Source organism: Xenopus tropicalis, chromosome 1 (assembly GCF_000004195.4).
Source record: "Xenopus tropicalis strain Nigerian chromosome 1, UCB_Xtro_10.0, whole genome shotgun sequence".
NCBI classification, from domain to species: Eukaryota; Metazoa; Chordata; class Amphibia; order Anura; family Pipidae; genus Xenopus; species Xenopus tropicalis.
In genome coordinates, this window is record NC_030677.2 from 113,715,689 (window position 1) to 113,730,929 (window position 15,241).

At 38.7% G+C, this 15,241-nt stretch overlaps 1 protein-coding gene across 6 annotated transcripts in view; it reads right to left on the reverse strand.

Moving 5' to 3' along the window:
• Positions 1 to 2,748: 2,748 nt before the first annotated feature.
• The window catches only part of gatad2a (GATA zinc finger domain containing 2A), a 40,697-nt gene continuing 28,204 nt past the window's right edge, over positions 2,749 to 15,241 (reverse strand). For 3 of the 6 annotated variants that reach the window (XM_031900126.1, XM_012962920.3, XM_012962905.3), the window contains exons 6-10: positions 15,044 to 15,232; positions 12,369 to 12,624; positions 11,483 to 11,772; positions 11,068 to 11,248; positions 2,749 to 5,074 (exon numbers count right to left, since the gene is read on the reverse strand). In XM_031900126.1, coding sequence (XP_031755986.1) covers positions 4,947 to 5,074; positions 11,068 to 11,248; positions 11,483 to 11,772; positions 12,369 to 12,624; positions 15,044 to 15,232 — 1,044 coding nt within the window. In that variant the 3' untranslated portion in view covers positions 2,749 to 4,946. 6 annotated transcript variants of the gene reach the window in all.

A 15,241-nucleotide genomic window follows, 5' to 3' on the forward strand; every position in this document is an offset into this window, starting at 1 on the left:
CTGCAAAGTGTTTAAAGTTTGTCTATTTAAATATATGAATTTCCGTATATCACACTCTTCCGTGACTTCCTTTTTAACCAATTGTGCATATACTTACAGACCAAAACTCCGTGTATATCCCTCTGCAAGCCTGTCTCACCCCTCTGCATATTTTCTCACATTCCTCTACATTTTACCCTACATCTCTCCCGTCCCACAGAATATCCTTTTATGCACAAACCAGCTTACTTGTGTCTCCTTTTAGATTGTAAGCTTGTATGAGCAGGGGCCACTTTACCTCCTGTTTCACTCATTGTACGTAATCAGTATGATTGATGTATACAAACTTCTATTGTACAGCACTGCAAAATATGTTGGTTCAGGTGCTTTGAACAGAACTAAAGCCATTTTAAACTCCTCAAGGTACTTGTGCAATGCTCCGCATCCCTATACAGTTAAACACACATATAAAATGTCATGGAGGCACTACATGACACTAGCATCCTGGTTGCAACTGTCCAGTTTACCCTAGAAACCAGGCAGTGATTAGAATGAGATTAGAAAATGCCCTCAATACCCTAAATAAAAACATGAATCATTACAAATTAAAATAATTGCCTACTTCCTGAGCAATTTTTTTTGCTGTAGGAGTCAGAAACACCTCCACTAAAAGTAAAAAGAAGCGTAAACTAAAAAAAAAAATAAAAAATAATAATAAATTTAAAAAAATGGAGACCAACTGAGGAGTTAAACAGAACTCTAACAAAACAAAATGTACCATTTTAATGCCACCCCACCAACCCCCATTATCTCTCTGCCTCCATGTGGGATTGCAAACTGTCCCTTTACACTTCAGTTATATTTCTTCTGTGCTTTAAGAGCCAATTATTTAAACACCCACATTTTAATAAATCTAACGCTAAGTGTTATAGATGAACCAATTCTAAGATGCATTTTTGACTGTGCATCTTACTATTCAAATCTTCCCATATCCATTGTGTCTAGCCGACTATTGCCTGGATGCTAGTATGCATCCACACCAGATAATTCTTGTTATTTTGTAGCAGTTAGGCCTGAAATTATAAAAAAAAAAAAACCCCAAACTATTATAATAATAAAACAGATTTACAGAAATCAAGCCTAGTTGCAGATTGGTTTGAAAAACATGCTATTTTCAGGAAAGACCATTTTAGTCTGGACCAAACCTTCTATATTGTGTTCTATATTGTGTACAAAAATATTGTACGGTGTACCTAGACTGAGCTTTAGCTCAAATGTCATAACTGATTAATGGGGCTCAAATACCACTATTTAGTCTCTCACCATATATAATGCACTTGGGAAAAGTTGTAACCACTGCCTTACTATAATGTTCATGGTGTTCAAGTGGAATATTGAAAAGTATTTAATACTTTGATACACTTTAATTTTTTTTTGGTGTTAAAGTTCCTTTAAGAATACACATCTATCCATATCTCTGAATTTATGTTTAAAGTGCCTTTCTGTAGCATATTATATACACTGTAATACATACATCTGGGCAGCTAGACAGATTTGATGTAATAAACAGTGAAATGTTTTTGAAGACACACTGCACATTATTGCATAGGCCCATCCAGCAGAAATGCTGCGCACTGTAGGTATAAAGCAAGATTAAGCTAGTGCCCATACATATTGTACAAAATGGCTGTGTAAATCTGGAAATATATGTGAAAGATGTGTAGACTGTGGCTTCATCGGTCAATACAACCTAGTAGGATGGATGAAACTGCAGTGTAGATATATGGGATCTCTTATCCAGAAAGCTCTGTATTATGGGAAGGCCATCTCCCATAGAATTCATTTGAAGCAAAATTTTAATTATTAATTTTTTTTCTTTTTCTGTCTGTAATAAAAAAAAATGTCCCTGTACTTGATCCCAACTAAGCCGCATGAATCATGGTAGCAAAACTATCTTATTGGGTTTTTATTATGTTTAAATTATTTTTAGCACACAAAGTAGTTCACCTTTAAAATGACTTAGTATGGTATAGAGTGGCCACTCTTTATAGTTTTTTGCCTTAAAAATTATTTGACTTCATCTTCAACTGACTCTTCATTTAAATGGAGGTCACTGACCCCAGCAGCCAAAAAACTATATTTTTCTATGCAGGTCCTCTTCTATTTATATACCAGTCTCTCATTCAAACCACTCCCTGGTTGATAAGTTAATTTGAACCCTAACATCCAGATGACTGCTAAAATTCCAAACTGCAGAGTTGGTGAACAAAAAAAATATTAGAAAATATAAAACAAAGACCAGAATAGCACTTTCTACATCAATGATTTTCAACCAGAGACTCGTGAGCAACATGTTGCTCACCAGCTCCTTAGATGTTGCTCTCAATGGGCTCAAAGCAGTTGCTTGCTTTTAATTCCCTGGCTTAGAGGCAAGTTTTGGTTACATAAACACCAGGTGTACTGGCAAACAAGCCTCCTGTGCCTATCAGTCCATATAGGTGCTACAAAATAGCCAATCACAGCGCTCATTTTTTCCCCCAGGAACTTTTTTCATGCTTGTGTTGCTCCAAGCTCAACTCTTTACATTTTGCTCTACATAATACGAAAACTAACTCAAAGGTAAAACAACCCCTTAAAGTTTTGGTGATCCAAATTACAGAAAGATCCCTTATGTGGAAAACTAGGTACCAAGCATTCTGAATATTAGATCCTATACCTTTGAGTAATTTTTCAGTCTCCGATCGCTCCAATATAAATACACAGACATGATTTAAGTTGGCTTAGTTATTTATTAATATTATTCAGAAATGCTTTTTTTCTGGCCAGTGTGATTAAATAGAAATGGCTAGTTCTATCAGTGATGGGGCATACCAGCCTCCCACACACTCCAGCAGGCACACACAATTATTTTCCCCCAAGGAGTCTAAATAGCTGTACCCCTAAAGCTAGAAGTGCAATAAAAAAAAATGCACTGTGTCCTCTTCCCTGAAAGAGGTGATGAGGTGGAGAGAAACATGTTAAGGGATTTGAAGATGCTGCAATTACCTTTATTTAAAAAAACAAAACAAAACAAAAAATCTGTAATCAGCTTGCAGGCCCGAGGGATAAGGTAAGGAAACAAAAAAGCAGCCAGCAGCCTTTAAAAGACTGAAAAAGTTGCTGGCTGCAGCTACCTGGAAGCTCTCCATAGGTCCTCTGACCACAATGTGTTATTTTACAAATATGAGGGCATAAATATTTATGAATACATACAAAGAAGGCATGAAACAAGATGTACCACTAGCAATGCACTTGTGCATACATATGTTCATGAATTCAAAAAAATAATGGCCAGCTACAATTCAATAAAGCACTCAGAAATTCACAAAACACTGTGATAACAGATATTACAAAATCCATTACAATTTCTGGGTACCTTACTGAGGGCAAATAAAAACAGGGATTGCTCTAGGGGTATGCGTTGATGCCATAGCATGCACAGCATTCCTAGGATAAAAAATACTTATTGCAGCCATTTACACTTTCCCCTGGAAATAGCCCTCCTTGTTTTGGAATGGAAAAAATATATAATTTTCACCCCTTCTAACTTATCATACACGCAAAAAAGTCAAGTTTAAATTCTAGGTTTTTTTTTTTTGTTTTTTTTTTATACAACAGAAAATAAAGCCTCCCCCTAGCAAATAAGGAGGAGGAGAGAAGGAGAAAAAAAAAAACACTAAACCCTAAGCAACTGTATATATCAAAAATTATCTAAACATTTATATCCACACAACAGAAAGGATTAAAATGAACATTATTTTTTGTAAGAGGGAAAGGATTTAACATGTATGTTTCCGTCATTGTTGTTCCAATCCTCTTCCTCCCACAGCCTTAAATAGCAACATAACTTTGCAGAAAGAAAGGATTTTAAGCAAATGAACAGGAGAGTGCAATGATACCCAGTTTATCGCCTGGGGGGAGGAGAGCGCTAATTAGAAGACTGTTTGCGCTGGTCTCCCATTATGAGAGGAGGAGCAATATATTGTTCTACAAAGCCATTGGAAGGATCAGGCAGATCTGTACAGGTTACGAGATTGTGAAAACTGAACTCTGAATTAATGCAGCATAAAAAGTTGAACAGGGAACTAGCTCCCCTCCACCACCATGTCCTCTAGCCCTTCACAAACTTCAGTCCAATAAAAAGCAAGCTAAAGGGGTTTTAGAGGAAATAATTTATGGCCTCTTTTGACCGTAACATCTTTCTGCAAGTGTAGCAATCCATTTGTCTGCAAAGTTCAAAGGGCTAGTGTGGGGTATAAACTTCATACATATATTCATATATATATATTTATATCTTATCTATATTTGTTGTGATCAACAAATGCTTTAGTTCCGTCTGGACTGATTGCTCCAGAACCAGAAGTGGACCTGATTATTTAACCATGCAGAAAAAAAAAAAAAATCCAGTAACACCCTCAGTCACTCAAGGAACATGAAGAATTCAAAAAACCTCTGAAGGTGTTTCGGCATGATAAAGCACATTTTTTGGTGACTTAATTTGGGAACATTCACCTGGAAGCAGAGAAACCGAAGGAAATGTTTGAGGGTGCGAGAACTGAAACATTAAAAATAAAAGTAGGATAAAACAAAAATATATATATGACAATAATTGTGAGATTTCAAGTTGCTGGACAGTCCAATCAGATCTGAAAGATAAAAATGGTGTCACAATCTTCCTGTATGCTCCTCCACTGAGAACCCTGTACCCCAGGCACCTCTTCTTAGATGCTGCTATTCAGCCTGCCATCTACAGAAGAATTAGTGGTACACAAAGATCAGAGGAGGGGGTTTGTAGGACAGGAATATCCTTCACCAAAAAGCCACAAGTGAAGGACAGTGTACAAAACAGTCTTTTTTTTGTATCTCACACGTTCTTAAGGTTTGCGTATTTTGCCTGGTATTTCGGTCACACCCAAGGGTGTTATTCATTATTTCCATGTAGAGGATTGGGTGATTGAACGAGAAGGAATCATATCCAAGAGGTATTCCCGTTGGCGGTCCACAGCTGCTGATTTGTGCATGGCGAGGCCGGGGTTTACAAAAGCTAAAGTTCCTCCTGTAAGAAATAAAACATAAGCCCAATAAGAAACAGGTACAACAAAGAAAGCAGAAAGGCAACACTGCATGTTATGATTTGGCTGATCAAGCACATTTCTAGACATATAAAGAAACTAGGACATGCTTTTACCAATAGCTAATACACCTATATCCTGGATATGCCAAAGTACCAAGCATATACAAACCACTGATTTAAAATTCTCAATGTTATGGCAAAATCTATTTTGCATAAAATTTTTCACTCTCATTATTACCCTTATGATAGCATCAACATATTTACACAGCATTTTATTTCACTCTGCTTATCCCGTTTAGGATTTACAATCCTATAAAGCATATAAAAGAAGGGATGTACCAAATCCAGGATAATGTTGGGGATTTGGCCTTTTTTGGCAGGGTTCAGATCTGTCCGAACCAAACTCGAATCCTTAAAATCACATGCTGCCCTCCTCCACACCTTCTCTGGACTACATAACATTGTATATAACACTTTTCTTTTATTTAATATAGTTATAAGTGTGTATGTTTACATTCATAATTATTTGAATATTATCAAATTTATGCATAAACTTGCACATTGCACATTTATTGTATTGCATAATTGAAAGGAAGAAAAAACACAATGTTTATAATGCTGCTTACCCCTTTCCAATAATTATAATATTACACTATTTTTGTACTGTACTGCTTATTCATTTAGTCATTTTACCTTACCACTGCACTGATTTTGTGTTACACAGTTCTGCGATTTTTTTTTTTTTTAATTTAATTTAATTTTATTTTCTATTATTATAGTAATTATAGTTATGTATTGCACCTTTTTTGATTCAGGACGATATTTCGTCCCCACTGTGTAATTGTAAGTATATTGTTGGGATGACAATAAAACTCTACTTACTTACTTTTGGTCACATGAACGTGGAAGTAAAAAAAAATTAAGCACAAGGAGTGTGCTTCTACTTAACCATTCATTAGCCTGATTCACATATACAAATTAGAATTCAGATTTAGACGATTCAGGGTTCGACTGAATCTAAAAATAGTCAATTTGGTCCATAACTAATAGAGCTAATGTTTGAATCTCAGGTATAATGTATGACAACTACTGTTGAGAAAAGTCATAAGGAGGCTCTTAAGGATTCAGCTGCCTTAAAGGAGAAGGAAAAGCTAAGCCACTTGGTGCCGAAATGTTAGGCACCCCCTGTGACTTTAATCTCTTACCTTTTACTCCGGGCTGGTGCCCCTGTTAGGAGAAAACAGCACCAGCCCTGGGTACCTGCAGGGAGCATCTCCTCTTCCTGCTACTGTCTTCTTGTGCTTGCGCAAGCGCAGTAGAGTGAAAAGCCGAACTTAAACAAAAAAGTCGGCTTTCTCTCTCTACAGCGCATGCGCCGGCCCAGGGCTGACGCGGTTTTCTCCTAACAGGGGCACCAGCCCTGCGTAAAAGGTAAGAGATTAAAGTAACTTGGGGGTGGCTAACATTTTTGCACCCCCAAGTGATTTAGCCTTTCCTTCTTCTTTAACTGATCCATATTCCTGTGCTGTATTTAACACTCCTCTGCTTTGTGCTAACCACACATGCTGGAAGAAAAGCCATCCCATTCACAAGGTCAATGGCAGACAGGGCACATGGTTATCCTGAAGATTTCTTACTCCTAACAGGCAACTATGTAGCTGAAAATAACATTGAATTGCTTCCTGTGAGAACTTAAAGAGCAATTCAAAATGTATTTTGGGTGCTTGTTGCCTGTAAGCAACATGGGGCATTTTAGCTGCCTTGACCACTCAGACAAAATTCCCAGTGTACTATGGGCCCTAGTGAAAGCTGCCTAAAGCGGCTAGTGAACATGGTTTTTTAAAATGCTATTGTGTATTTGAGGAATAACCATCTATAGTTGCCATATCAGGCATTTTCAATTAACATCAACAGGAAGTGGCACTGGTGGCTTCAGGAATTTTTCTACCAGCTAAAATACAAAAAAGTGACCCATGTGTCATTAGTGCCAGGCTCTCTGAATAACAGAATAGCAACAGTGCATATGTATGTGTTTCAAAGTCACTGTTACAAACAGATACAGCAGGGGTTCAAGGCACAAATATAAACATTTTTTTTTGTATTCCTTTAGTGTCCTAACATTATAAGCCAGCATAGAAGTACCCACAAACACTCCTGCAGCCTCTAGATCACTCTCATAAAAACTGTGTCAGCACCAACCTAATAGCAAGGGAAGTTGGAAAAAACCTTTAATCAAAAAGGGCACACAAAATAAAAAAAAAAACTGCTAATGGAGGCAAGGTGTTTATTTGAACACATTTGACCCTGGAAGCCTTTAAAAGTAATCTATGCTTCTGCAAAAACCAGTAATACCATATATACTCTAGTATAAGCAGAGTTTTTCAGCACAAAAAACGTGCTGAAAAAGTCACCCTCGGCTTATACTCGAGTACATGGATTTGAAGAAGCACCCCCACCCCTAGTGGAAGGACGGGCGGACGTGCTGCCTCTGTAGATCCCATATGAAGTCGGCGATCACATATGAAAACGCACACGCTAGCCGGCTTCATGTAAAGGAAGCGTATCCAGCGCGCACACAGCATTGCTGCCTCTGCAGATCCCATTTGGAACATCTTCAGAGTTAAGAGGCCAATATTTTTGCAAACAGCGCTGCTGCCTCTGCAGATCCCATTTGGAACATCTTCAGAGTTAAGAGGCCAATATTTTCGCACACAGCGCTGCTGCCTCTGTAGATCCCATTTGGAACATCTATAGAGTTAAGAGGACAATATTTTCGCCGGTTTCATGCAAAGGAAGCACATATGAAGGAGCACACACAGCGCTGCTGCCTCTGCAGATCCCATATGGAACATCTTTACAGCAGGCTGAAGGACAAGGAGTAAGTTAACTGTTAAGAGTTAAGAGGCCAATATTTTCTAGCACACAATGCTGCCACTTAGTGGCTCACATGCAGAACACAGTGTGCTTTACTCACAGGCCAAGCCAATGGAAGAGGCAGCAGGCACTGATTTGGGAATCCGCATATATGGTACCCTCAGCAGGACACTGGGGCAACTGCCAGTTGCTTGGATTTCAATTTTATCATCATTACAATCATTACTTAGTATGGCAGCTTCCTTAGCCTTCCCAAACTTGCCTGACAGTTATAAAAAAAAAAAAAAAAAAAACTTATTAGTAGCTGCTGCATTTCCCACCCTAGGCTTATACTCGAGTCAATAAGTTTTTCCAGTTTTTTAGGTAAAATTAGGTACCTTGGCTTATATTCGGATCGGCTTATACTAGAGTATATACGGTATGTTAGAAACACTTATCAGCTATCTACTATACAGCTCCTCTAGACTGCATCTAGATGTAACCTTACTATGACCCTTGGTACAAGGCAGCCCTGTACTTAAACCCTGCCCTGGTGTTCTTAAAGATGTGCAGACTTAGAGGTGCTCCAGGGGGTGCCCATGAGAAAATGTTTTACAGACTGAATGGTTGAAGCTAACCCAGTTTGTTACTGTTTGAAGCTTACTGAGGTTGTACACCTTTATATTAACTTTTAGTATTTTGTAGAGATTTCTATTCTAAAACAATTTGCCATTAGTCTCCGTTTTTTATTATTTGTGGTTTTTAAATTATTAAAGGGGAACTATCATGAATGGAAATCTGCTTAAGTTGGCTCAATACTGACAGGCAGCTTGTGTTCTGAAGTGAGGAGTGGGAGGGTCCAACCATTATTACCCAATATCTAAAGTTTAACCCTCACCTGCCCATCTTTCCTATCTGATAGAAAACATGGAAAAGACTTTGAAGAAGGTCTAAAAATTCAACCCAACCCACCCTTACATGTCTGACACTTTGTCTTTCTCACCTGCCAACAAGTGAGTTAGCAGGTGATGGAGGAGTTGTAATTAAACAACTCTAGGGCATCCACTGGGCACAGTCCCATAAAACTATAGTTTGCCTTTTCTATAACTTATAGATAAATGTTGTAGAAACAGTAACTTGCACTACTGTTTATGCCATAGCATTGTAGTCACTTTGTATGTATGCAAGCTAATGTAATCAAAAAGAATATTTGGCCATATCTTAAGAATGCTATAGCCAGTCCATGTAGAGTTAAGGTGGCCATACACGGACCGATTTTTTACTTACAAACGACCGATTCCCGAACGATCCGATGCTATCGTTAAGTTATCGTATAGTTGGTGGTGTACGAACGATCGTCGGCCCACTAAACGAGCCGACATTATCGTCCCCAAAATCGATCGGCCAGGTTTAAAAATTTTGGTCGTTTAACGATAAAATCTGCCAGTTGGTGTGAGTGTCAGACATTTGTCTTTCAACAATTGTTCTCTGCGCATGTCACGATTGCCAGCAGCGGAAGTCAACGACATTCGATCGTACGTAGATGTACGATCGTACATATTTTACGATAATGATGCGACAAAATCTTTCCCGAATTATCGTTGCCCGTGGATGGCATATCGTATGGGAACTCGATCGCCATACGATCGTTTGTCGATATAATCGTTCATCGCACACGAGCGAAATCGCCTCGTGTATGGCCACCTTTAGGCTAATGCCACACGTAGTGTATTCTCGGAAAGCCGGAAACCACTTGCAGAGAATACGCCCCTACACTTAAAAATCCTCCTACCTGTGCCTGCACACAAAAGCATTGATTATGCTCGGGTGCAAGCGCATGGAGCAGATATCTGCAGAGTGTTTTTTGGTGGATATCCCCTACATGTGCCTGCTCCCTAGCATATTCAATTCATTCGGGTGCAGGCACAGGTATGAGGATTGTTAAGCATATGTAGAGTTTCTCGTCAAACTGTTTTCGGCTTACTAAAAATATGCTACATACGCTACCTGTGGCATTAGCCTAAGCTTAAATGCTACAGACTGACTAGGTGGGCCTGACTAGACTCAGCTGGCCAATCAAGAAACCTGAAAGCCTAGCTACGTCAGTCTACAGAAGAGCTCGAGACTGAAAGACAGAGGTGTCCGTGAATCCAACATACAGGAATCTATGTACCTGTACACACACACACACACACACAGTTGCCTGTGAAGAGGTCTGTAATATTTCTGCAAATGTCGTCACTGTTACAGAGGAAGTCTTTTTTTTTTTATTAAAAAAAAAAAAAAGTTGTTACAACTGTATCTGGCTACTGAAGTAAGATTTGTATCTGTATTTGGAAATTGCAGGAGGCTGGCAGCTGAAGTAAGCCTGTGGGTGAGCAGTACAAAACCCAAATGCAGAAGAGCCTGAAGTACTGTGTATTTGAGGATAAAAACAACAACCTGCTTTACTGTTATATGTACAAATGCAGCTTCATCAGCACCCAGCCTGGCTCCACTCCTTTACTTTCCCCGTGTTTGCTGTTGAGGGGTGTGGCCTCATGACATGCCACAGCAAATCAGCTTTCACTCTGCTCTGTCACTCACACATTTCTGCATCACTGACACAGACCAGGGAGCTAGAGATTCTGGAGTGGGGGATGGGAGGCCGCTTTAATAATAATAATAAATATTTTCATTTATTATAAAAACAGGTTTCATGATTGTTCCCCTTCAAGCAACTCTTTAGTTTCAGGAATTTTAAGAAGTTATATGGTTGCAAGGGTCCAAAAATTACCCTAGCAACCAGGCAGTGATTTGAATGAAAAACTGGAATATGCAGTGGAAGAGTCTGAATAGAAAGGTAAGTAATAAAAAGTAACAATGAAATTTTAGCTTTAAAAGAGCACCGTTTTTTTTGGCTGCCAGGGTCAGCGACCCCGTTTTGAAATATGGAAAAAGTCAGAATAGTCAGTATGTTTCAGTAATAATGGTAAATTTCAGGGCTCACATTATCCTAAGGAGGCCCTTTTTAATCTATCATAGAAAACAAAAATCTTACAATTAAAATATAAAATTTGATTTACAACATACAGACACTGTGCAAAGCTGAATCTGGCAAAGCAGTATTTGAAGACACCTACCTGCATTGATAGGGCTTTTCTTCCAGTTTCCTGTCATGTTACTCTTGTTCAGAGAACGATCTCCTGGTTTTCCTGCCCGATTAGCAAGAGTGCCTGCATTAGGCAGCTTGGTCGTAGGGGGGAACGTGTGCAAGATGCCTCGTGTGGTCCCTGATAGTCCACGTGATATTGGGGTAGGACTCTAAAAGAGCAGGAAGATTAAAGCATAAGTTAATGCCCATCCAGTTTGACTGGAATGGAGAGTATCAGACAGTGAATGGCCTTTATGCCTATTACATAACACCTCATAGAATGTACATCTAGGGAAAACACAGAAGCTTATCATATAAAGCTCAGTCAGTGGAAGTAGGGGGGCAAAATACCTAATCAAATGCAGTGATAGCTTAATGTTTTTTTCTCATCTCAGTTAATATACCTGTTTCAAGGAGTGGTGCTGCACAGAATGATCTGCCTTAGACTGTGCAGGAGAGGAGCTCTGTTGTAATATCCTCTGTTCAATCTCCTGCTCCTGCTGCAGGGCCTTAACAAAGGCAGCCTTCAGTCGGTTTGTGTGCTCAGCTTTAAGAGTTTTCTTTTGGTTAGAGGACATGCAAACTTCACACATGATGGTACCATTCTTCTCTTGTCTCCAGCGGCTAGTGAAGTCAGTCTTGCACTGGGCACATATATAAGGTTCATGGGATGAGGGTGCTTGAGAAATTTTACCTAAGGATTATGATATACAGAAGTCAAAATCAGGACTTAAAACACGTAGCATAAACATGGTAAATTTTTCAATACTATTAAAGCAGCGGTTCTCAACCTGTGGGTCGGGACCCCTTTGGGGGTCGAACGACCCTTTCACAGGGGTCGCCTGAGACCATCAGAAAACACATATTTCCAATGGTCTTAGGAATAATTTTATGGTTGGGGGTCACCACAACATGAGGAACTGTATTAAAGGGTCACGGCATTAGGAAGGTTGAGAACCACTGTATTAAAGCCTCCTACATGTGGTGAGTGTATTCTACCTCAGACTTTCTTGCTTCTCACTCTTTAAAACTTGTTCAGATGGGAGGGGGGGTTAACTTTTTCCATTTGTTTCTGATAATGCATTGCAGTGGTTAAAACAGTTGGTTATACATACAGTAGCCTAATGTAAATATTTTATTTTATAATATGCTTTATATATTTAGCAAGGTTAAGCCACTGTACTCAGACCTACACGCTAACTTACTTTTGGTGACTGTTAAGGTATATTTTTCTACCTAGGCCAGGCATGTCAAGATCTGCACTCATTTATGACTACATATCCTACTCACCTTGAGATTCTAGCAGATTTTGTACAACCTCCTCTAATCCCACTAGGTAGATGAACTCGTTGTTAGCTGCACTCGGCAGAAAGTTGAGCTCTGGAGCTGGTGGCTTAGGGGGAGGAATTTCTAACAAAGTCTTCTCCAGCTGTTTGCGGAGGGCCAGCTTGGCTGCTGCTTGTCGGCTGGCAGGAGAGTCATTAGAGTTGGCGCTTGAGATGCTGGTGGCTGTACCTGCTGATCCTTTTAAAGATGTTGGAGATGCCTGCAAGACACAAAGTTAAGTAAGAATCATAAAGAAACAGTCTGATACCTAGCATTTGATTAAATAGCAAAGGCAAATATGGATATTATGTCTCTTATGTGTAATATGTTTGCATTGCGGTTAAATACTCTTAACTAAAAAAAAATTATCAAAAAAGAGGGCAAAAGTAGTGTAGTGTAACTACAGGTTAACTGGCTCCTGACAGTGGTGCATGTTTTTCATTTTAATCCGTGAACAGCCTCTTTGAAATCTTTAAAAAACAGACACTCCTGTTTTCCAAAAGGTTAATAACCTTATATTGTAGAGTCACCCACATTTTTCTATTTGCGTCTGTAAGTTACCCTCCCATATAGATTGAAAGCTCTACGGGGCAGGGACCTCGATCCTCTTGGGTCTTAACTTATTGCAACTGTATTTATCTTGTATCTATCTGTATTTATTGTTGTACTTTGTATTTATCTATTATCTTAATAATCCCAAAATATATATATATATACACATACAAAAAGGCTGCAGCATCCCCTTAATCACTTAGACGTCCTTCTCCTCCTCTAATCCACTCACCCACCTCAGGCAATTACTCTGGCTGTTGGCTACTGAGCATCCTGTTTCTCAGTCGAGCAGCCAATGAAGAGATGGCATTTTTGGTTTCCAAAAAAACCTCTGCTCTAGCTCTTTGCTCCTATTTTTTCTCCTAACCTCCTCTTTCGGGCTCAGCTTAACCACTGCTCTATCCAAGCGGAACTATTTATTAAAGTAAGTTCTCCCTGTGTTCCCTGTATTCTTGATGAGCTTTACAGTATATATGCTGTTTGCAGATGTAAATATCACTGATTTTAGAGGGAAAAGGGCCACCAGGTGAAAGCTACTATTTGTTTTAGAAAAATGTGAAGCCGCTGACGAACAGAGGGGATATCTATGTAGTACAAATGATGTGGTTTGGGTAGGAGACATGTGCCTTATATACATGGTAGGAAAATGTAGGGTTTACGTGTCCCTCAAAAGGTGTACACTCTATATAAAGAGCTGCAGACTATGCAGATGGTGGCAAACTACTGCATGTTAAGAATAAGGATACTAACATGAAATAATCACTCCACAAAATTAAGCCAGTTCAAAATCAAATATCAACAGATCAAGCTTAACATTTTTTTTTTTTTTTAGCAGACTAGAATTTCTTGACTTTATCTAGGGAAGTTTCTAAAATACTTTGACAGGACCCTTTAGAGGAACTAAACAATATGGAAGAAGGGCCCAATGTAAAGGGTATCTGGGGTGAAGGTCAATTTGTTATTTTAGATATTCCATGATGCCCAGCCTGAAGGCAAGTTTAGCACTATAAATACGCCAATTTTCATTATTTTTTGAAAATCCTTTGCAGTCAATAAATGCCTGAAATCAAGAACCAATGGACATCTGCTTTGCCTTCAGCAAGTGAAATTCATGCCTAGTTAGGCTGAGGTAATATATTTATGAAGGTGACAAAATATATATATATATATATATATATATTATATATATATATATATATATTATACACACACACATTTAGTGTGTGTAGTTGAGATCTCTTTTACATTATTAATAATTCTGCATAAATATGACTTAAAAGGCAACCGTTCTTTTCACGTGTCCTAGGATTAGATAATGAAGACCCAGTTAAAACATTGGTCAAAATACAAAGATCGTTCAATAACTTATTGAGGAACATAATTTGAAAATACATGTGTGTGTGTGCTTTAACCATGCTGTTTAGTATTTGGGCTTGTCTTACTGCAACTCCCTTGAACTTCAGTTCACAGATACCCTGACATTTTTTGGCAGAATTTTCCAACACAATTAAGAATTCATGGTTACATCAACAATAGCATGCAATTCTCCTCTAAAGGCAGCAAAGTAGGTCTAAATCAAGATACTGCCTCCAAATGGGTGTGCCACACAAGACTGGTGGGGTCTTAACCCCTTGGAAATAGTTCTGTACATTTTTAAATAGACTGTTTTTTGGAGTATCATTTTCATCAATAACTAAAGAGAACAAGGTTTTTCACACAATCATTTAATGGGGTTCTCTTTATTAGATGTAGGACTTGCCACCTATAGGATAACTATAGGATAGTCCAACCATAAACTATACATTTCTGTTTCAATGGTAGCATGGCCTACCACAGGCAGTGGTAAATTTAAAGAGAAGCCCGTAGAGCTCTGCTCTCCAAAGCTATAAATTAAAATTGATCTTGAAAGGTGGAAATTGATTTTTTCACTCTGAAACTATTGAAAAAAAAATTACCATACAAATCTATTGAAACAGAAAAACAGATCACTTTTAGGTCATATTTGTGCAGAAATATTACAAATTTAAAAGGATTTACAAAACTTCAAACATATACATATGCACACATCACCAAATGACGTAACCCACCTGTGGGATGTTGACTAACAGGTTTGTGTTTGCAACGTTTGCCACACGGATTAAGCCTTGCTGGATGATTCTCTGACCCTGCATCTGGACGCTGGGTACAGATGCCCGTGGTGCCAAAAGCAGTGGAGGGGGCCCTGTACTTGGATGCTGTCTAATGTTATGAATCTGCTGAGGAGAGACAGAGATGGGCTGACAATA